The 22364-nt window shown below is 37.4% G+C and overlaps 1 protein-coding gene across 4 annotated transcripts in view; it reads left to right on the forward strand.

Moving 5' to 3' along the window:
- The window catches only part of CDKAL1 (CDKAL1 threonylcarbamoyladenosine tRNA methylthiotransferase), a 429338-nt gene that overhangs the window by 187382 nt on the left and 219592 nt on the right, over positions 1-22364 (forward strand). For all 4 annotated transcript variants that reach the window (XM_087764738.1, XM_087764716.1, XM_087764726.1 and 1 more), the window contains one exon: positions 4282-4385. In XM_087764738.1, the coding sequence (XP_087620864.1) occupies positions 4282-4385 (104 nt within the window). The remainder of the gene's footprint in view (positions 1-4281; positions 4386-22364) is intronic.

Here is a 22364-nt window from a genome sequence, read left to right on the forward strand (position 1 = left end):
CAAAATAAATCAACAAACCCCCTGAAGCTGTACTTCAAGACCATAATAATGAAGCTCTTGGAAACAATCCCACGTAATGCTGTGAATATTTGGAGAATAGCTTCCCCTTCTTTCTTCCTGCTTCTTGCTGCACATTTCCATTCTCTCCTTGTGACCAAGTTTATTGCAGTACCAGAGAAAAACTGCTGTTACCAAATTTTTTCAGGTAGCCAAGGACTTTTTCTGAAGAATATTTGCCCAGAAAGCAACTCTGAAGATGCAGGTGAAACTAGTTTACTAGAAACTAGGCTTTGTTAGGAAAGGAACTTATCCTTAAGGTTCGGAAATTAATAATTTCAGTATTTAGTACTGTTGCTTAGTACTCTTACTATTTCGTACTCTTGCTGTAGAGCTTTTCAAATACTACTACCCAAATACAAAGCAAAATACATAGTGAGAAATATGTATGATTTATGCATATAATATAAGGAGAAGAGAAGAAGAGGGAACGTGCTATTTTTTATAAATACACTAGACGTGAACTTGTGTGATAAGGAAACAGAAAAATTCTATGGAAATAGCATAAATAATCTTTTTTACTGTACATCAATACTAGTTTAGATTTTGGCTCTATTTAGGTCTATTACACAGGAATAAATTCAGAAGTTTCTTTTAAACAACTTAGAAAAGTTTTAGTTTTTGTCAATCTTATGATGAAGTGACACATCTTGAAGAAGTTCTACAAAAAGCATTGTTTTCATGCAAGGTTACAGTTCAAGATGACAAATAATTGGCAATAAACTTTTCATTGAAACTTGAACTTCTACACCAAATTTGTAATAAGTCAGACTTTGCAAATTGAAGTGAATTGTAAAAGTTGGTGGTGTTATTTTTTTTTTCCCAAATCCTAGCTTAAATTTGAGTTTAATAAATTTACTTCATCCCAAGAAATAAAATCTTGATGCATTCCTTTGTTACTGATGGCTGACAAAATTCTCTTTTGTCAGTAAAAGGGCCGGTGTTAAAGTAACCTTGGGGTCATGGGGCAGGATTGTTGCAAGTTAAATCTCTTCTTGGTGACCTGAGAAAATTGACAAAATAGCTGTTAACGTTATTTCCTTTGGCGAAAACAAAGATTGGTAGGAATATCATCAATGTAAACCATACCTTTGTGTGCTGGTTGTAAAAGAGCAGACATGTCCACTATGAAACTAATTTTATGTTTCCTTGAAATGAAAGCAAAATTGAAAACAAAAAACCCCTTCAGAACTAAAAAAAAAAAACTCAACCAACCAAACAAAATCTAACATTCCCCCCTGCTCCGCCCCAAACCAAAATCTGTGGGTCAACCTATATATGACGAGTAATTACTTTTTCTTTACTCCTCCCTTTGCTCTCTCCTCATGAAGATGAGGAGGATGGAGGGTTTCCATCTGCACCTCTGGAAGAGCCGTGGCAAAGGCTGACTTTTAATGCTCCTGCTGGGTCCCTCAGCTGCTGCGGCGCGGTGGCCACCATCTTGCGTTAGCGGTCTTACGAGCTGGGCAATGACTATAACATGGGCTTTGCCCGTACTGCCTGTGAGGTGCCCTTGTGAAGGTCTAGGAGTTCCCCTGTGGTATTTTGCCATCCCGGCATTTTCTTTTAGCGCTTTGCAGCCCTGTGTATGGGGTGCTGGCGGCGGGGGCTGCAGGGGCCCCTGAGAGGAGAGGCCGGGGCTGCCCTGTGCCGGTCACAGCTGGTTCCAGCCAGCTCCAGCCGGCTGGGGTGGGTCGTGCGGGGAAGACTCTGGAGTGAAGGAGTGAAGTTAAGCCTGGGAAAAAGGGAAGGAAAGGCTTTGGTTAAGTGTTTGTCATTTTTGGCATTTAATTTGTAATTAAGATTTTATTTTGGCTGGTGATATGTTAATTTTCCCTGAGTTGAGTCTGGTTTGCCGGTAGTTGGTAGGTGACCTCCCCTCTACCTGACCCATGAGCTAGCTCCCTGGTCCCCCTTCTGCCTGCCTGCCACCCCTGTCCCGCTGAGGGGGAAGGAGCCTGGCTGTTGGCCCCCACCGACACGCCACACCAGGCTACGAAGGCAAGTTTAATATCGCTCTTTAGGATGTGACAATATGCGTCGCCGATCCACGGTGCTGCTTTTGGGTAGCTGTGTGGAAGAAAGCTGGCTTACCTTAGTGAGCGAGGTGGAGGGGAAAGAGGTGTGACAAGTGGGCTGACTGGATGGGAGCCTGTTTAGAAATGAAGTGTTGGGTTGAATGGAGAGTTGTGCTTTAAAAACAACCAAAACAAACAAATAAAAAAAAAAACAAACAAAAAAGAAAGAAAAAGAAGAAAAAAAAAGAGGGAGACATACTTTGCAACCCTGGAGGAACTGAAGGAGTTTGAAAGAGTCACAGGTGGGAAGCAGGGAGAGAAATTAGTACCCCTGGGCTGTGAGGGCAAGCCCTTTGTGGTGTACTTTAGGTGGCCATTGACCAAGTAGGGAACATTTTATTTTGCTAAATAGGTTACACAGAGTAAGTATAAACCAATTATCTGCTTATACTTTCTTGATTTCAAATGCTTCTCTTTTAAGCATGCTTTTGATCTTGCACAATGAAAGGCTTTTGATTTGCAGAAGAAAGGTGAGATATGTAAAAATGATTTCACATCTGATGAATAAGTAGTCTTTGGGTGAATTGATTATTTGGAGCAGGTTGTAAACGTTCAGATTTAGGTCTTTTTTTCTCTGTTTTTAATAGATGATTGTATATTTTACTGAGTGGCAGCTTGTTTCATGTACATTTTTAGTTCTTAATAGAACAGTCTCATTGCTGCGGTTAAGCAGTGTCTTAGTTTTCTGATCTAAAATGGATGCAAAAATCTGATGTTTCGATCTGACAGGCAGGAAAAATAATATACATAAATAAGATGATACACAATTTACAACGTCCAGCCTAGCAGAGAGAATCATGAGCTATCTAGGTGTCTGCTGGCAGAAAGTAAGATTCGGTTGATGGAGAAGGTCTCAGGGCCAAGGTGATGTGCAGAGGCAGGAGGGCACCTGAGAAAACGTTCTGTGCAATGTTCTGCACTGCCTGATCCACTGCTTGTGCAAACAAGGTGTAACTAACGTGGGGGGAATCTTTGTGAAGGAAAACCTTTAGAGGTTGCAAAGCAGTAATTACCTAGTCATGGAGCTGTCAAACATTGTCATAGAAGACAAGATATATTCAAGTAGTAAACACCGTCTTGTAGCTGGTGACTTCTTCAGAAACCACTTGGTGCTATCCTTGCCTTTTCATTATTGTTTTGAAGGTTCTATGGTAATACTCCTGTAGTTTGAGTGCTAGCCTTTTCTGGCACCCGAATGTTGTATAATATTGAAGCTGTGGCTTTTTGATTGTGAAAATGGAGAGCATTTATGATGTTCTAGTAACCATGAACAAGAGAAATATTTATAATTGGGTTTTTTAGTTTTGTGCGTTTTTTAGAGGTTTAAATGCTTGAACCTATAAAAAAATATGGGGCAATATCAGCTTTAGAAAGGGGGAAGGGGAAAAAAAGTTCAACAAACTCTTTTTAACGTTCTGCTTATTACGTTCGTGGCACTACTAGGATCCAATGGCTAATCCAAGAAAAACCTGCGACTAGTGGTAGTTTTTGTTTGTTTGTTTTGATCTTTCCATCCTTTTACTTTGAATTAGTCTGTCTTTACTACGTTGTCAGGTAAATTAAAAGCATTCACATTTTTCCTTCAGTTTCTTATGGGAGTTTTTCATTAACTCCCCAATCTTTCGTGCCAAGCTGTCTTCCTAGTTGGTGATTCTGTCTTCATTATATTATTTGTTTTGTTTATACAAGCCAAATGAAAGAAGGAAAAATTAACTCAAATGTGTCTTCAAGAATACGCACTATTTTTAAAATCTACTTTTAGTCTTCCAGGTCTTCTTTCCTTTATTTCCTTGTTCAGGTTGGATTTTTTTTATGTAATAGCGGGATTGGAAGCCTGGAGATGCAACTTTAGTAGTGAACAATTATTAACCTGTTATAGCTTTCTGTAAAATATGTAAATTCCCACTCTTGGATTTTGTATGTGGTTTCCACTGATTGTTTTTTTCAGCCTTTTATATAGATGTGAAAGATACTTTAAGAGAGTAGGAGGACAAAACACTTTTCAAACTACTGATTTTAAAACAGAATACTACTATCTTCTGGTCATAGATATAAAAGGTCATTTTTCCAGATGTACTTAATAAATATAGTTGTGCATATAAAGGCTTTCTTGGCTAGAAACTGAGTATTTTCTTTTTCTAAACAGGTGTCTCAATGCATGCACCTACTGCAAAACTAAGCATGCCAGAGGAGATCTAGCAAGTTATCCAATTCAAGAACTAGTGGACAGAGCCAAACAGTCTTTTCAAGGTAAGGAGTTTTATCCCTACAATAAAAGTCAGCCTCTGAAGTGTACTAGGTCTTATTTTCACTCGTAATGATCGTGATACAATATGGCTCTATTACAGTATTGATGTTATTAATAGTTGTAACTGTCTCTGGTGGTACCTTTGCGGTAGAAAGCCATGCTTTCGTTATGCTGTGCACCACTAATTACAAAATGTAGTCCTACTGTAAGGAGTATTTAATTTTGATTTTAGGCTTGCTCAGATGAAGTTCCATGCAAGCATTTTTTTGTGATGGTGGGAAACTAATATTTGGTCATTTTATTCTATCTCTGGTTTCTTAAAGGGGAAGACAGTAACTTTTTTCACTCAACAATAGAAGTAAATTTCATGAACCTCCCTAGGATTCTTACAACCCTGTTTAAGGATACATTGCTCTTTCTGGTAACGGATTTCCTGGAGGAGTTCTGGGGTGTTTGAGAGCCATACAAAGCTTATCAGCTTTTAAGTTCACTAGGATATTTGTAATGTCACATGGATCCAATCAAACATCAAAAATTTTTCCTGCAGTACAGTACTCTGTGCCAATATCTGTTTAAAACTCTCATATGTCTGGTAGTTACGGTAGCTTTATTGTACCTTAATATTTGTTCTTTATATCTAAATTTTGCCTTTGTTTCAAAAATACAGATTTCAAAAAAAATCCAGTATTCATTTCTGATGCAATCTCTATGAAGGCACAGGTGGTGTTTTTTGTGTTTGTGTGCCGTGTTGAAGGATTAAACATATATTAAAAAAATACTGAGGTAGTTCAGGTGTGTGTCCTTCCATCTTTGTATCAAATACTTTGCATCAAAAGTAGAGCAATAAATACAACATGTGATATCACATCCTCTGTGCATGCCCCAATAGTACATGCGTTGGGTTTCATTTATGGCTCTGAAGCTGTTCTAGTAAGAAGTAGGTCTCCAATGATTCAACATGTTTTTAAATCCATCCTTATTTAGGGATCCATAATGAACCTTATTTAGGTCAGTGATGAACTTCTGGCTATTCCTATCGGTAGTATACAAGGAAGAGTCCTTTTCCTAATCAAAGGCCATGTTCACAAATTTTAAGTTCTACTTTATCCACACAGAAAGTTCTCACTTAAGATTGTAAATGCCTTTTTCTTTTGCTTTTGTTAAAAGTCAAGCTCCTCTCTTTTCTTCCATGAAGCTTATTTATAATTGTCACAAAATTTCTCCTATTGCTTAGGTTTGTACAATTAATGCTGTTGTTGCTGTGAATTGGATTGTCTGTTATGATAAATGGGAATCCTGTCATGTCTCAGATTTCTTGTTTTAGTAGGACAAGTTTCTAAAACCTGTATGCGTATTATGAAATGGTCAGTAACTGAAATACAAGATGTATAAATACACTTATTTTGGTGGAGAAGCAGTTCAGGAAGCATGTTTCAGAAAGCTAGAAGTTTTCAGTAGTACAAGGCAGGTGATTTTGAAATTGGTAAGTAGTCACTGTGTAGGAGAAAAGCTGCCATTTGATGGTTATTATTATGCAGTGATTACCAGACACAAGTAAATGCCTGGTGATAGCACGACATGTAGCTAGAAAAGGAACACTACATTCTTTTCCTTTCATCCAGGTGTAACTCTGAAGTACTTTTATATTATGAGTAGCATAAGAATAGTGTTATTCTGATAGCACTATATAACTGTTGAAATGTTCTAAAGAAACTTTGAACAATTCAGCAAGGGAATATGGCGAAGAGAAGAGGAGATATGGGTAATACAGTCAGGATTATGGTCTTGCTTAGGTAAACTATTTACATTTTATTTAGTTTTATTGTGTGTATGGAAAGAAAAAAAAAATATCAGACTTGTCTGTCCTGTTATAGTTGTATTTACATGCCATAAAGTCCACATTAAATTAACATAAAGATGTATTTGCTTGATGTAACAAGAAAGAAAACTTGAGTTTTGTTTGTCTTCACAGACAATAAATTTGAAATTTTGGAAAGTATTTTGAACTTCAAGTATTGTACATTTGGATTGAAAAGTCAGTAATTCAATTCATCTGTTTTACTGTGGCCTTTATTATAAATATTGACTCTTTCAAAATAGCTTGATTTCTAATGGAAAAACTTGCCCTTAAGCTATTGTTTTGAAATTTCTTGAAGAAATGCTATGACGTGTCTCACAGCAGGCATCTCCAGGGAGTTCTGTTCTTATTTGGCCTTACACTAGTACCTTTGTTAGAGGACATAAGGAAAGAAGCAAGTACTGAGCTGTAAAATGACAGGCTTTGCCTCCAGCTTTCACATACTTAGGAACAGGCATAAAATAGTCAGATACTTAGTTTGCAGTGTATGGAGAGTTTATGACTGCCAGCTTGCTGCAGCTGGGCTCCAGAAACTTCATCAATCCAGTGAAAGACTTAAGCAATTCAAAGTCATTATTAAAGTTCTTCCTGAGTTACTGAGCCACAATCTCTTCAACAACCACTTCTGTTTTCTCAGCAGATGTGTTGCTGAAGGTCTAGTGAAAAATACAGAGAGGTACAGATGTGTGATGAAAAGTTTTTCCGCTTTGCAATTATTCTTGGGAGAACTGAGGTGTCTTAGAAGAACAGCAGCAAAACAGTATGTGATGATTTTGTATAACTGCACGATGTAAGAAAAGAGAGACTGATGTCACTTGCAGTGTTTTGTGTGTATATATTCTTATAGGACACAACTTGATAGGCCCCAAAGATGGGATGTTTCAATTGTGGAACACACTGAAAATGGATTAGAACAGCTGTATTTAAGGACATTTTGTTACAGGCCCTTAAATCTCAGCACAAAAAAAGGTCTCTAAAATGCTTTGTTCAGGTGATCATACTTTTGATAGGATTGCAGTTGACATCTAGCAACAGTATTTCTAGCAGCAGTATGTTGCGAGCACAGGCTTTAGTATTGCGATCAGATAGAGTCTCTTCTTCAGTCTCGTCTGTACTGCAGCCTCTGGGTAGGATATCTCTACGTAGGAAGTGTTTCCAAGCTGTAGCATACGCTGCGTTACTCAGCTGCAAGCCATTTCAAGTAGTCAGAGGACCAGTCTTGGACTGCTAATAATATGGTACATAATAATATGATATCTGTGTGCGGAAGCTGTAAGGTGGTGCCTGACAGCCATCACTCTTTGATGTTTGTCTCCGAGATGACTTCTGAAGATTTTTGAAACTCTTAGGCTTTTTGGTCAAAATTTAGCTCTGTGACTTTGTTTAGCTGCTGTTTTTTGAGAGTTTTGCATACTTTGTATAGGTAAGTAGGTATTTGTTACAGTGTATTTTAGGGTCCAAACCTTTATCTTTTTGGTCAGTTTTATAAAAACAAAATTGAATACCCTACTAAGAGTAGTAACTAGATAACAGCAGATGACAAAGCTGTAATAATTTACATGCATTTTCAGATTATTTGTGTAAGCATAAACGTGATATGAATCAACTGAGTAAAAAGAGATGGCTGAAATCATCATGACTGAACAGGTATCAGCCTATATCTTGTACTTTTCCAACCTCTGAAATAAACTGTTTTTCTTTTTTTCTTTTTGTATTTTATTTTAATATCTTAAATTCAATATAATGTGCACAAAAACTGTATTGCAGGTTTCTAGTACATGCTGCATACTTTCATAACGCATTGGACTAAGTGTTTAGGTGTACTGAAATTGAGTTTGTTTGCATACTTTATATGCGTTTATGTCTCCTGTCTGACCCTCACAGTAGTCTTGAAGTTATGACTGACATCAACTTTAATAATTCACAAAATTTCTTTAACAAAATAATCTATCTGAAGTTGAAAGTGGACTGTTGAGGTTTTCGCTTTTTTAACTTTAATGTTTTTTCTGTAAATTTCAACTTTTAGTAAGTAGTTGTATCATTTTTTTCTACATGGACAGCCTTGTCAAATCACATTATAGACCTTTATAAGGCAGCTAGTAAAAGAAAAAGTATTGCGAAATATAGTAAAGTGGCCTTTGAGTAGAGAACAAATGTCTATTGTAAGGTTGTTTATGCAAAGAGGTTTTCTACGGCTGATAGTACAGCGCTTTCTTTGTGTCATCAATTTAGTAGTATGTTTTTTTCAAAATTTTCTGTATCATGTTCAATGCTGTATTTTAGGGAATTGCATTTGCAGTTATGAGAGCGCTCTTTCTTTCCTTCCCAAAGCTACTTAATGTATAACAATGTGTTTTTGCTTAGTATATGAAGTGGAAGGCTTGGGGTGACTGCCATTGGTGAACACTGTTCCAAGGAGACACAAAAGTTAAACAAGCCTGAGCTTTGAATGTTGTGTGGAGTGGTGTCCTGGGGTAGCTTTGGCTAAACGGCAAGACTTTAAATTGATTTTCTTTTTTTTTTTTTAATGGGATTTTAGTGACCATAAAAAGATATTTAACTGATCATGCTACCTGGTGATTTGTAAACCCTACATATTCTGAGAGACTTTCTGGGCAAAGGTAGTACTTTATATTGCCAACAATTTTTGCTGGTTCAGCAAACCAAGTTAAAAATATAAATAGTTTTATGGAATTAGTTGTTATATCATTCTAGTTTAGAATGAGAATCTGCATGTACCAGTACAAAATTACACTTCTTTAGCATTGCATGCCTGTTGCAGATGGCAAGGAATATACTGCTGTTAAAATATACACTGTATAATTACTACTATATTAGCTTATTTTATGGTAGCAACCAGGGAGCTCAAATGAAAGTCAGGTCCTGTTGGGAAACTTTGTTCTTGTATCTTCAAGCTATGTGGAACAATGGCTTCTGGATGAATAATTGCAGTGGCAAAATATAATTTATTTTTGTTCCATTATTTGCACGATTGTTCACTGGCATGCATGGTGTTGAATTCTGAATAATGCTTCTGTTTAGGAAATCTCGGACAAAATGTGGCATTACAAAGCAGAGGAGCTATCTAAGTGAAGATTCTGAGTCTTGACTTTCATTAGTTGTCTTTAGCAATTATCCCTGATCTTATAGATTTGGAAGTGTTGAGGGTTTAAAGGAGATTAATGTTAAATATTTCTCTCTCTACAAGTAAACAGATGTTTATGCATAGTGATAAGGATTGATTTTATATAGCGTGACTGGTTTCCAGAGCTTTTCAGATCACTGTGAGCTTTGCTAAGGATCTTTTGGATTTAGTAGTTCTGATGAAGTGCTGTCAAGACATTCTGCTTTATTAATTAATAACTGTTTTACTTCCTGCGCAACTACCAGTAAGCTCTCTGTTTTCAGAGCAGCTGGCATTCATGAAAGGACAAATATTAAGTATCGGCAATGTTTTTCGTTTCCCATTAACTGGCAGAAGCGGTATCAAATTAGGATGCTGAGGCTACGTCGTCTTGGTAGTAGATTTGGTCTTTGAACAACGCTGTGAGAGACTGGGTGCCCAGTCACCCAGATGGAGACCTGAGCTGTGTCCTCAGGGCCCTTCTAAGGGCGAAACGAAGACTGTAGAGAGAGCAGTTGTTGTATATGCAGGTCTCACCTTGATGCGAGATGAACACTTACTCACTCAGAGGCTGGACACAGACCCAGGAGTGATTAATCTGTCTTAGTGGTTTCAACATGGCTTGATCCTAAGCATGCCCCAGGAAGACTTTCATAACTAATCTTAATTCATTGCTCACTAATACTTTTGCCCTCCTAGTGTCAATGTTCTGTCAAATACGTATATGTATCTTTTACACCCACACCAATGTTTTTCTTCTGTAGCTTAGCAAGCATGATCAGAAGTCAACCGTTTCTCGTGCTGCTTTGTGCTAAATTTTATTTCTGCAACAGTCCTGAAAGAAAGCTAACTCTTCTTCCATACTAGCTGTGTGAGGAAGAGACTTTGTTGAGAAACCTGTTGGATAACAAATTCGATACAAAAAAAGTGCACTGGTGTTACCCATTGATACCTGGGAACTGAGTTTCCATTGTTCATATAAACTCAAATCTTGACAATGTGCGAACTGATAGTTGATGTTGATTTTGTGGCTGTCAATTAATTTCTGTTGGAGTTATGCTTGAAAATGCTTGGAAACTCCCTGAAATTGAGTCTGCACTGTATGGTTCAAACACATAGTCGAAGACTATGACTCTGTTGCAAGGATAGATTGGGGTGGGCTTTGTGTGAGAAAGAAAAACTTGTCATTATATGTATATTGTTAAATACCAAGAAAAACTAAACTCTATCATGTTAATGGCAGACAACTAATCAATTAGTTAAATTAGATGGAGATGTCTTTTGGAAGTGTTCTTTTGTTGTTTTGTTTTTTTTTAATTCAGTTGTCTTTTGGAAAGATTGAGAAATCTGCTTTGTATAGAACTGGAATGGTTGTTCTCAGAATAAAAGGGTTTGTTTCATTTTGGATTAAATTAAATATTTAGATCAACTTGAATGTTTTCTTTGGTTTTCAGAGTGCCCCTTGGCTTTCAAAATATAGGTCAACTCCAAAACCAAACATAACATTTGTGAGTGGGGTGATTTTTTTTTTTTTAAAGGGAATGGTTTACTGTGGAAAATGTTTACACTGAAACATTTCACTTCTATTCCATGTTAAATATTTCACCATTTTGAAATTTTAAGTTTTTAAAATTTTCTTTCCTTTTGAAAGTTTAATGATTTCAATACAGAAACGATGCTTGTTCCCCAAAAGCAGTAAGCTAAACTTTAGCAGTGTTTTTGTTCAGCAAAAACAGCTTTACAAAAGCAAAATTTTTAGTGTTATTTACCAGTCATTGCCCGTGGAAGCATAACAAAAACTTGCATATAAAATTAAGAAAGTTAAGCTCAAGGCACTTCTTCATGCTGTGTCCTTTATAGCAACAAGGAAGCAAAGATAAAGGCAGGTTTTACCTGTAAATGCAGACCATATCTTACTCTTTTTTTGCTACGTTAGCCACACTAAAGAAAGCTTGAGAGTGAAAAAGCAAATGTTAGTACACTTTAAACACCTCCAAAAGGGGTTGCAAAAGCCAAACAAAATATTCTTGTATGGTGACGGTAATGAAGAAACATGAAACTTTGGTGCTGGCTGGCAGTTTCTTGAGTTCTCAAATACTTACGTCACACTATGCATTACCCCATGTCGTGGTTTAACCCCAGCCAGCAACTATGAACCACACAGCCGCTCACTCACTCCCCCCCAGTGGGGTGGGGGAGAGAATTGGAAGGGTGAAAGTCAGACAACTCCTGGGTTGAGATAAGAACAGTTTAATAATTGAAGTAAAATAAAATAGAATGATAGTAGTAGTGGTAGTAATAATAATAATAATAATAATATAATACAATAATAATGTACCAAGCAAGTGATATACGACACAATTGCTCACCACCCCCTGACTGATGCCCAGCCTGTTCCCGAGCAGCAATCCCTTCCCCCCCTGGCCAACTCGCCCCAGTTATATACTGAGCATGACGTCATATGGTGTGGAATAGCCCTGTGGCCAATCTGGGTCAGGCCCCCTGGCTGTGCCCCCTCCCAGCTTCTTGTACGCCATGCAGAGCATGGGAAGCTGAAAAGTCCTTGACTGGTGTAAGCACTACTTAGCAACAACTAAAACATCAGTGTGTTATCAACATTATTCTCATACTAAATCCAAAACACAGCACTATACCAGCTACTAAGAAGAAAATTAACTCTATCCCAGCTGAAACCAGGACACCCCATAAAAACCTCAGAAGGAAAAAACTCCATACTTAATATCTGACATAAAATGATATGTTGAAGGTGTAGCATATATTGGCTTTACTTGCTCTCTTTTAGCGGCGAGAACGACCTTGTAAAATTGTGAAGTCCATGCCCATTGTAATTAGTTTTAAACTGTCTTATGGAATGCTTTTCTAGTGGAACAGACAAAAATCTCAAAATGCTGAATTTTTGACAGGAATATATTGAATTCAACAAAAAAGGTTTGTAGAAAAAGCTGAATGTGTTCCATTTAGCATCGTATAATGTAATGCTTGAATCTTCTTTTCCAAAATGCTTTTGCCTCTGTGTTTTCTGACTTACAGAATCAAAATTTTCTGATGCATAGATTATAACATATATAAGACTGGAAAATTTTGTATGGAAATCTCTTCTAACAAACACTCTTCACCCTTAAAAATACCAAACCCCATACCATTTTTCAAATCCTTTCCAAATGAATTTTTTTGAGAGACCAGAATTCTCTGTATCACAGATAATCTTGGTTTATACCCAGCTTTGCTATGCATAGTGTTTCCTTATGTTGTTTGTTTTTTTTATTTTGGGAGGAAGGAGGAGAATGGTGACAGTATTTTTCTAAGATAAACCTCTTCTGTCAGCCTTTTTATTGACTTCTAGGAAAAGTAGGCTTTATTCTAATACTGTTCCTGAAGTATAATTTGAAGTTGCATTCCAGGGAGCTTGGGCTGCTGTGTTTGAGACACTTTGATAAACAACTTCTCTTTGTTCTTCTGTGCTTTTTGGCGATAGCTAAAGAGCTAGTTTTTTGTTGTTGTTGTTACTAAGTTTATTAAAATTCTTTCTGTATTGTCATTTGTGTCTTATGAATGTTTTAAGTTTTTCCTGCTGACTTTGCTAATGCACAGAATACTTAGGCCAAGATAAATATTTAGGTACCAGCCTGTCATTTCTTAGAGTTATATGGGATAGTGTAATGAATTGGTTTTTCACAGGCACATGTAATCTTTTCTAATGATCCCAAAAGAAAAAGATATCATTACATTCCATCAGTAGTGATGAGAAGCAATGTCTTCAGGTATGTAAAAACTGCTGTGTAACAGATATTTAAACACACATAACCAACATCATATAGCAAAGAGATATTTAAAAGGATAAAAAGTTATCTTTTCAGTAGTAAATTACAATATTGTAGATAGTCTCAAGCTTCATTTGAGTAAGAAATTTAGAAGTTTAGCGAGCTTTCCTCTTGGCTCAGAAAGAAATTCCCTATCGTGTTTCTGGTATGTGTTTCTTTTATACAGTCAAGTCTACCAATATGTTACAGTTGTTTCTATTGTGTTCAGCATGTCCTGTTGCATAACAGGTTCCTTTGCATTATTTTTAATTTTACTTGAGAAATGCAGTGGCAATTACATTAAATTATTGGTGTCTAGCTTTTATCCTCATTGCACTCTCCAGCGTCCTGAGGAAGGGGAGAGGGAGGTGCTGATCTCTTCTCCCTGGCATCCAGTGGAAGGACACATGGGAATGGCTCAAAGCTCAGGCCGTGTTCAGATTTGACATGAGGAAGCATTTCTTTACCAAGAGGGTGCTCAAACACTGAACAGGCTTCCTGGAGAGGTGGTCGATGCCCCGTGCCTGTCAGTGTTGAAGAGGCATTTGGACAACACCCTTAATAACATGCTTTAACTTTTGGTCAGTCCTGAAGTGGTCAGGCAGTTGGACTTGACGATCATTTTAGGTCCCTTCCAGCTCAGCTCTTCTATTTCATTCTAGCTTACTGCATTCTGAACTTACGCATTAGAATACCTGAGCAGAGATCTGTGCTAGTTCCTTTTACATGTGGGAAAACGTTCATCTTACTGCATAGTTACAGAAATTTTTAGGCACGTTTGGTTCAAGACAGAAAGTAATTTATGTTCCATTGGATGGTTGAGCTGAACTTCTTGTCTGACCAAAAGTGTTCCTCCTCCTGTCCCCTCCAGAATTTCTCAAAACTGCATTACGACAGTGAGTTTCTCCCTATTTCAGACATATTTTCACAATAATAGACCTTTCATTTACACCTTTTTTTAAAAGTTTCTCTTTTGTATTTGCTCATTAGTCCTGAAAGATGACAGTATATTTACGTTCCTGTTTGCCATACAGTGACTGAGTTTCCAGTTCCATGTATTCCTGCACCCAGCTTTAATGAAGAGATAATTTCCTCCACTCGTTTCATTATGACCTTTGATTAGTGTTAAAATATGTTTGTGTTTCTTATGACACTCCTTTATTTTATTAAAAATAATTGCATTTTAAAAAATCATTGTCTCTCTGCATGTTTTTACTTTGGTTTGCATGGTTTTGCTTGGTCTTTTGCGGTTAGAGTTGAAGTCTCGTCTGAGATGGCCAGATGTGAACTGACTTTGATCTAAAACCCATGTAGCCATTTTTGTGCATTTGCAGTGTACTGTATATGTAGTCAGTCCACTGCTGTCAGAATGCTTCAAACCTATTGCACATGTTAGGTGATAGACCCATGCAGAATAAATTTGCTATTTTCAAGATCTGTTGCCAAAGGCTGATCACTCTGCAGTGCACTTGCAGTATGTTTGATGTTGTCATCAAAATATTAAACATACTGATCATCTTTGTGCCCTGTGGCCACAAAGGATTCTGGGATTCACAACATGCCACTGTTTTTCACAGAAACGCTAAGAATCAGCAGAAGGCTCAGATTTAGTTTAAAATGTTGTTAATATTTTTATTAAGGGTGTAGATCATGGCATCTTCTAATTTTACAGTTGCCAAGAACTTTCAGTAATATAATCTTGCTTCCATTTCCTTATAACTCTGTCAAACTTTAATTGATACTTCTAGTTAAAAAGCATCTAACTATTTGCAAGAATTACATTAGAGAAAAGATGTTATTCTAGACAAGTTTAGAAACAAGAAGAAAACTTTTCTTATTGAGAGGTTATAGAGGCCTTCATGCCTTAGTGTGGTAGATACTTTGCCTCAGGTCACTTTTTTTTTTTTTCTTTCATTTAAATTTGGTGGTGGGTTCAAATGGATTTGTGGAGACTCAGTAGATTTTGACTGTTAGATTTTGTAGGCATGCTCCACATCTTAGGCTGATTTCATGCATTATGGTTTTTTTCCTTATTGCCAGGTCTGCTGTAGCACTAGGCATCAGAAATGAGGAAAGGGAACCTCTTTCTCTTTTGCTCTGTGTGTTAATGTCTTCTTCTGGTGTTGACAGAGCTTTTAGTCCAGTCAATCTGCTTAATTGTCCGTGTTGCAGCCTCATATAACAAACATGCCGTAACAGTTAATTTGCCAAAAAATCATGTCCGTGCCACATTTAGGACACAAATGAATCATGCTAGATTTTGCAAGTATGCAGTGTAACGTGCAAAACTGTACCTGGGCCCTTCTGTTGCAAGGAGAACCATTTAGGCATTGTTTACTGTTTGTATAATTGGGATTCTACTGTTTTAAGTACTGTGTACCTTTTTAAAAAAAAGAGTAGGTGGCCCCAAAGAGCTTATAATGTTGTGTTGTAAACAATTGAAGAGAAATACAGTGGAATAATACATGTTTGTATTCAGGATAATAAGCGGTTGGTCACTGTATTTACTACCGAGACGTTGTCCAGGGTTTTATATGGGATGACAGAGGAAAGACTGTTATTTAGTAAAGACTGGAAGAAAGACAGTGCAGTAACAAGGAATGGTCATTCATTTGGGGAGGAGCTGTCCCCCTAAAATTTGCAAAAATTCATGTTCCCCTAAAGTTTTCATCAGGAGTCGAAGTCTGTATGTGCTGGCTTGTGTTTCTGAAAGTAGTAATTTCTTCTTCATGGAGATTATTATAATGAGTTTGTATAGCTTTAAATGGATTCCTTGGATGCTTTGGAATGTTGTTCTTGTCATGGTTGTCTCTTCCAAAATATAAAGCCCATTAATGCTGTCATATGAAATAAAATGCATATTTTCTGAAAATCCAGGCAATTCTTGGTTTAGGATGCTGTCTTCTCTGTAAGTTGTTGTCAGAGGTACATAGGCATTGTGCAGAGGATTGCTTGTCAGATGTATTGACACCGTTGCCAAAATTTCTCGTAGCATGACCAGATTACTTTTTTGTCTCCATCAAACCTAGTCTAGTAATGTTGCTTTTTTATAAAGTGTTTCTGACTTTGCATGCGTTGTTGTAGCTTACAGTGTTGGAAAGAAGAATATGAAATGTATGTGAATGCTTATTTTGCATGCCTGACTAAGACTTCTACAGACAACAAGACTCTGCTAATCTTTTAGCTTTGGCAGTTTAAAGAACCAGAGAAGTCTGTTTAACAAAGGTTGTATTTTTTTTCTTTACAGAAAAAAAAGCAAGTTTTGGTCACATTTGCTCTGTATAATTCAGTCTTCTCATTCCTTTTTATTTTCCTACTCAAATATTTGCATTTCTGCTGTTTAAATCCTTGAATGACAACCAATCTGTTTAATTTTGCATTTTTTATGAAAAAACATGCTTTTTTTTTTGTTTGAAATAAAAGTTTAATACAAAAGAGCCAAAGCAGAGACGTACGCAATTAAAAATACTACTTGATCTTCGGCCTTAGGCAATAGTTTCAGCTGTAATTTAAGCAAACACTGCAACTAAAAGAAGCATTTCTTTGCCATCTTCCACCCTGCCCACCCCCCTTCTTTTTTCATCCTTTCCTCAGGCCACCTGCTTTCTTGCTGGGAGTGAGTTCTTTGTATGAAGCAGGCTGGGGAACCGATCTGGGATAAAACTGAATGTCGGTCGTTCTGCCCACTTCTCTCCTTCCTGCCCCCCCGCCCCCCCCAAGCCAGCCACCACCCCCAATTTAACTGGGATTGGTTCTCCAGTCTGGTTTACTTGAGGACCCCATAAACCCTTGTAGTGTAGGGAATAAGCAGCTGAGGACAACGGAAGGTGGGATTGATTGTCTCATCAGCAGCGTTGGCTTATGCTCCTTGAACAGCGTGAGAGAAACTGGACTGAGCGGACAATCAGATCTTGCTTTCTGGGAAAGGGTGCGGAGTCGTGCATGTATCCTCTTGTGAGTCTAACATTCCTGCACATACCTTTGTGATTAGAGATGGTGAAATCTGTCATTCTAGTTTCCATGAAATTTTGTTTTTTCAGAATGTAATTTTGTTGTGTTGTAAAATGAAATGTCCTGCAAAAGAGGAAGTTGCAAGGAGACTGTTTAGTCATGTGTTTTTAGAAACCTCAAAGGGTGACAGTAGTAAGTGATAACAATTTGAATCTTCCAAGATACTGATGTTGTAGAAGTACCACAATTCTGCAGTGTCCCAACGGTACTACACCTTTAGAGCAAGGGACTGGAGAGATGTCAGGAAAACTAGATGTAGCGATCTGCCCAAGCTCTTTTCTCTCATCACTGACCCGCTGTTTCCTACGCAAGCTTACCTAGCTTGTGGGATAAGAAATGGCCCTACAAAACTTCACCTAATACTGGACACACCAGGGTGTCTTCTCTCATCCTCTGAGGGCATGAGATACCTGTTCCAGCTTAACTCTTTCCTTCAACAACTTACTAGGAGGTTCACAGCTTTCCATGAGCCCCATGTGCACTGCAACGCTAGTGTCTTCCGGCATTTTAGTGAGGAGACAAGAGAAGGGATGATCACTAAGGAGGGGGGAAGCAGAGGTCACCTCCCTCCAGCCTTTCCAAACTCTGAAGCAGAGATTTTCAGATACTGTGGGAAGGGGAGAAGAGAGAGTTGCTACACACTTAGCATAACTAGATTGGACTGCTCAAGGCAGAGGAAGGCAGGGCACAAGACTACTGTTTAGGGTAGTTTAATCATTTGGATATTATTTTATATTGCATATATTAGAGTTACAGTGATACCATGATAGTAGTTCATTGTTGATAATTGCTTGATGGCTCTGAGGAAGATTGATGTGGTTCCTATTGTGATCTTAAAATGTTTGCTAACAATAGAGTGCTCTTATGTGGTCCCAGACAGTGAATGGGACTGGAGTTTGGGAACCGCCAGATTCCAGAGTGGTAATGCTTCAGAGTTCCCCAAGCTGGTCTCAAAAGCTAGATGTTCTTGAGGCAGATGTCTCCTTATGGAAGCAGCAGCTGGGTAGCCTGAAGAGCTGCTTAGCATAGGATATTAGGTGGGAGAAACCCTTCATGCCAAGATGTCCCAAAATGGCAGCTCTGGAATCCTTGTTCAAGTTTTTCAGCTATCAGGTTGTAGAAAGAACTGAGAGTACCTACAGCCCGATTACAGGTCCAGACTTATGGACTCTGACAGTGGGACTTCTCAAAGCCGATGTTGTGAAAGAGGCATGGCTGCAGCAAAGCAACTGACTGGTGGCTTTGGGCTATGTATTTTACTTGACCTATTCTAATCATTGATCGAAAACTATCTAAAACTGTTACTTTTTCACTGTGCTTGCTTAACATTACAACAATACATATCTTTTAAAAGCCAAAGTAATTTATGGACATTTTAATACAATTTGCTGTTTTCTTCATCAGTTACCAAATTAGATGTGAGTCTGCTAAGCAATATGATCTTGTATGCCTTTGAAAGTTACATCAAGTGCTTTTCAAATATCAAAATAATTTGCATTTATGTATACATTTTGTTCATCCTTCTTGAAACAGAGTTCCTCAGAAATATCAAGTTCCTTCTTTCAGTCTATATTTTCACTACGGTATTAGGAAGACTTAAAAATTACACTGTTTCAGTGTTTTCATCCAACAAGGAATTGTTAAAGTTGCTGCTGAATTTTCAAGGAAAAGAACTGCTGATCTCTAATTATTGAAAAATAAAAATAACTTTCAGTTCCTGGTTGGTGTCTGTAAATGCTGTGGTAGTAGAATACTGGAAACAACACTGAAGTTCAAATGCAATTCAGCTGTGTGTTTCTGAAAGACTTATTTGAAACACAAAGGCATCATGTCCACATTCTCTGTGCAAAGGAAAGCTCATACACCTCGTGTATACCGTAGCAAGGCAGTAATGATCACGTGCGAGTTGTTCTGGCAGAGGTAGGAATATACGCTCTAGCTGTGGTTGTCTTCTTGCTGTTCAATAGTGGTAGAAATTTTACCATTATAAACAGTACCTTAAAGTTACTTTTGAATCATGTTATTAAATATTGAATTGTAAGAATGTAAATTCTTAGAGGAAATGTAATTACTATCTATAGCTGTATCTTTTTAGAACAAAAGGTAGGCACTAAGGTTGCCGTTGTGTTAAAAATCTCACAAATGCAAATTGGTGGGTAGTTATCATGGTTTTATTTGAACTCATCCTATTTCCAGTGTATTTGCCTTGTAGTTTTTCACTTTGAGCTTGTGCTTAGCTTATAGATAGTAGAATTTTTACTTCTTTGAAGTGTTGTCAGCCAGTTTTGTGTCACTTTCACTTTTTGTTGTGAATTGTAATGCCTTGAAAATGTAATTCCCTGTTTAGACCTGCTGAGGAGACGACTAAAAAGCTTGTACTATGTACGTTTGGCAATGAAATAGATGAAGATTCTTCATGCTTTTTAATAGAGTGTTTGGCTGGCTTAGGACTTCCTCAGAAGAGCTATTCAATCTGATGTTTGCTTTAAAATGTTTTTTTGAAAAACTTGTTTATTTTATACCAAAGTAGTGTATATTATATTCTTTCCATGCTTATTCAGTGGAACAGCAGCAGAGGAAAGCTGGATGGCATTGCTTGTTTGTTAATTTTATTTATAAATATATTTTTTTTAAGTTTGCATTATTTGAAATGGAATGTAAAACATGAAGTTTAGTAATACCACAGCCAGTAGTTGAAGTCTTTACCAGACAGATTAAGTTGATTTTGTGTGTATTTAGTGTTGAATTTAAAAGCAGTTCAAATTAAAGCACAGTGTATCTTTTTAATTGATCTTACTTTAAAAAAAAAAAATTCATTATCTTTAACTTTGTTTGAAAATAAAAGTTTGGGTTTATGTGGCTTCTCAGCCACAAGGGTATTGGAGTTTTTTCACTTGTAAATATTTGTTCAGCTATGGGAATTTGTTGTGTTTCTTTGGTAATACTTGTTTTGCTCATGTATTTCCTGCTGGTTTTGTAAAACCTGGACTAGAAATATTTTCAAAACATTATAAGAGTATTATCACAGCCAACCTTGCATATTATGCAGCAATCAGCTACTTGGAGCTTTCCATTGCTGCTGTGAAAATATCACAAGCAGTTCCCACAATAAAACAGGTATGGTGACCAGAGTCCAAATTGTTAATTTAACAAATCAGATGCACTGTGTTGCACCGGCCACCTACCAAGTACGCTGTAGGCCATCATTATTATGTCCAAAGGTAATTTATCAGAATACAGCAATGATTCGTTTTACCATTTGGTAAGTAGTCTCCTCCTGGATAGTTTGGCCTTCTGGAGGAGCAAGTGTCAGTTATTCTCTGCCAGTAAAACATCTGACTCACAAGAATACTCAAGATGATATCTTCTGCTAACTTTTCTTTCTTTGCTGTGGGGATGTGAAGGAGAGCACTACTCTCTTGGAGAATAAGAGTTGTAACAGAACTAGAATCTCGCAGCATGAAGTTTGCACACTACCTTTCTGCATTTCTCTTTGTGGGCTAAACGACTCATGTCATGCATGCCCCACTACCCCTTCCACTGCAAGGTAGTTGGTGTGCCAACTCCTTCCTAAAATGAAGAGTAATGCCTCATCCCATACAAAGTTTCAAGGCATTAAGTGAAACTAGCAAAGGCTAGGTTCAGAACAAATTAGAATGGGATTCTTAGTCTCATAATGTGGTTAAAACTGAGAAACTCTGTAGCATGGGACATAGTGAAAGTTTATATGTTTGGAAGAGAGAGAACAGATGCATGGAAGAAGAATCCATTTTCTTTAAATAGGAACAAATCTTGCAGGGAGTGTGGCAATTTGCTGAATACTCAGCAAATACTTCATGCTGCCTGTATTTATACTCTCCATTAAGCACCCTTTGGGGGAGGACACTAGGCTAAACTGACTAGTGGTCTTAGTCATGGCTATTCTTAAGCTGTGTTTCAGCAAATATCTAATTTCCCCCATTTTATTTTACCTAAAATGTGCATTATCCTTTTAGTATTGCTCTCTACCACCTTTTGTAATGAGGGCTTACCTTCCGTGTTTAGGTTGGGGTTTGCGGTGTTGATGCTCCTGTTGTTATGTTGTGCAATGCCATTGTGACTCAAGTCCATGTCATTTCCATATCTAATGCTACTATAAGATTGAAACTTTTAAAATTCGTTTAATAGGAAACTAAGAGCTGATCTGATCAAGTCTGAGTTCACTTTCTTCCAAAGTCCTTTAAAAGTGCTAAGTGATTAAATGAAAAAGGTGTGGTTTACAGAAGCAAGGGACTTAACAGCAAACAACTCAACTCACAGCATATGTCAAGTGTAAACATTCTGTAAGTTTTAAAAAGAAATTGTCTAGTCTTTCGTGCCGTATTTACTGAAGTCGTAGTGAGAGCAAAACTCTGGGTGGTGATGAACCCAGTTGTGACAGTGAGAAAATGCTGAAAGAATACTAAATGTATCTTATGAAAAAATAAATTTACATGCTTGGTCCCAGAGATTTCATTGATCTCTCTCATGGTTAGCTGTTGTCTCTTCTTTTTTTACCTTCCCTCGAGTATTTCCTACTTTAACTCATATTGACTTTTGTCTTACCAAAGTATTTTGAAGTCAGCTTTAGACATGATGCTACAGTGATTGTGATTGCTCGTGAAATAGCAGGTCACGACTAGGTAGAAGAAAACATTACTTTCATGCTGCCCTGGCATTATTCGTAGCATTTAATACAAAGTCAGACTGGTCAGTCAATGCTTTTTTTAAACAAAATGTATTATGTAGCTTCTAGCAGCCTTCTGAGGGAAGTGAGTTATATTGTATGTATTGTATTAGCGGCTCTTTTCATCGGGCAAGGCATGGCTGCAGTTTTTCTTGCCTTAAAACCCCCTCACGTGAACAAGTGTCTGATGTTCAAAATTTTAATCTTGTTATTAAAGTGTTATGGAGGTGATAATTTAGGTATAATTTGCACCTGTACAGTATAGAGAGATCTGTGGCCTCTCTATTTTAAATCCAAAGGAAATAGATCTTAAAATGCATGTTTTAAGAGTTTTGTACAACATGCTAAGTTAAGGTGTTAGAGAGATGGCCTTTATACACATTTGTGTTGTATGTGGAAATAGATTAGGAGTAATCACGTCGAATGATACAGAAAAATTGTTTCTGCAGTATCGCCCCATGA

The sequence above is a fragment of the Nipponia nippon genome, unplaced genomic scaffold, assembly GCF_047370975.1.
Source record: "Nipponia nippon isolate SJK-2023a ecotype South Korea unplaced genomic scaffold, ASM4737097v1 scaffold_1, whole genome shotgun sequence".
Taxonomy (NCBI): Eukaryota; Metazoa; Chordata; class Aves; order Pelecaniformes; family Threskiornithidae; genus Nipponia; species Nipponia nippon.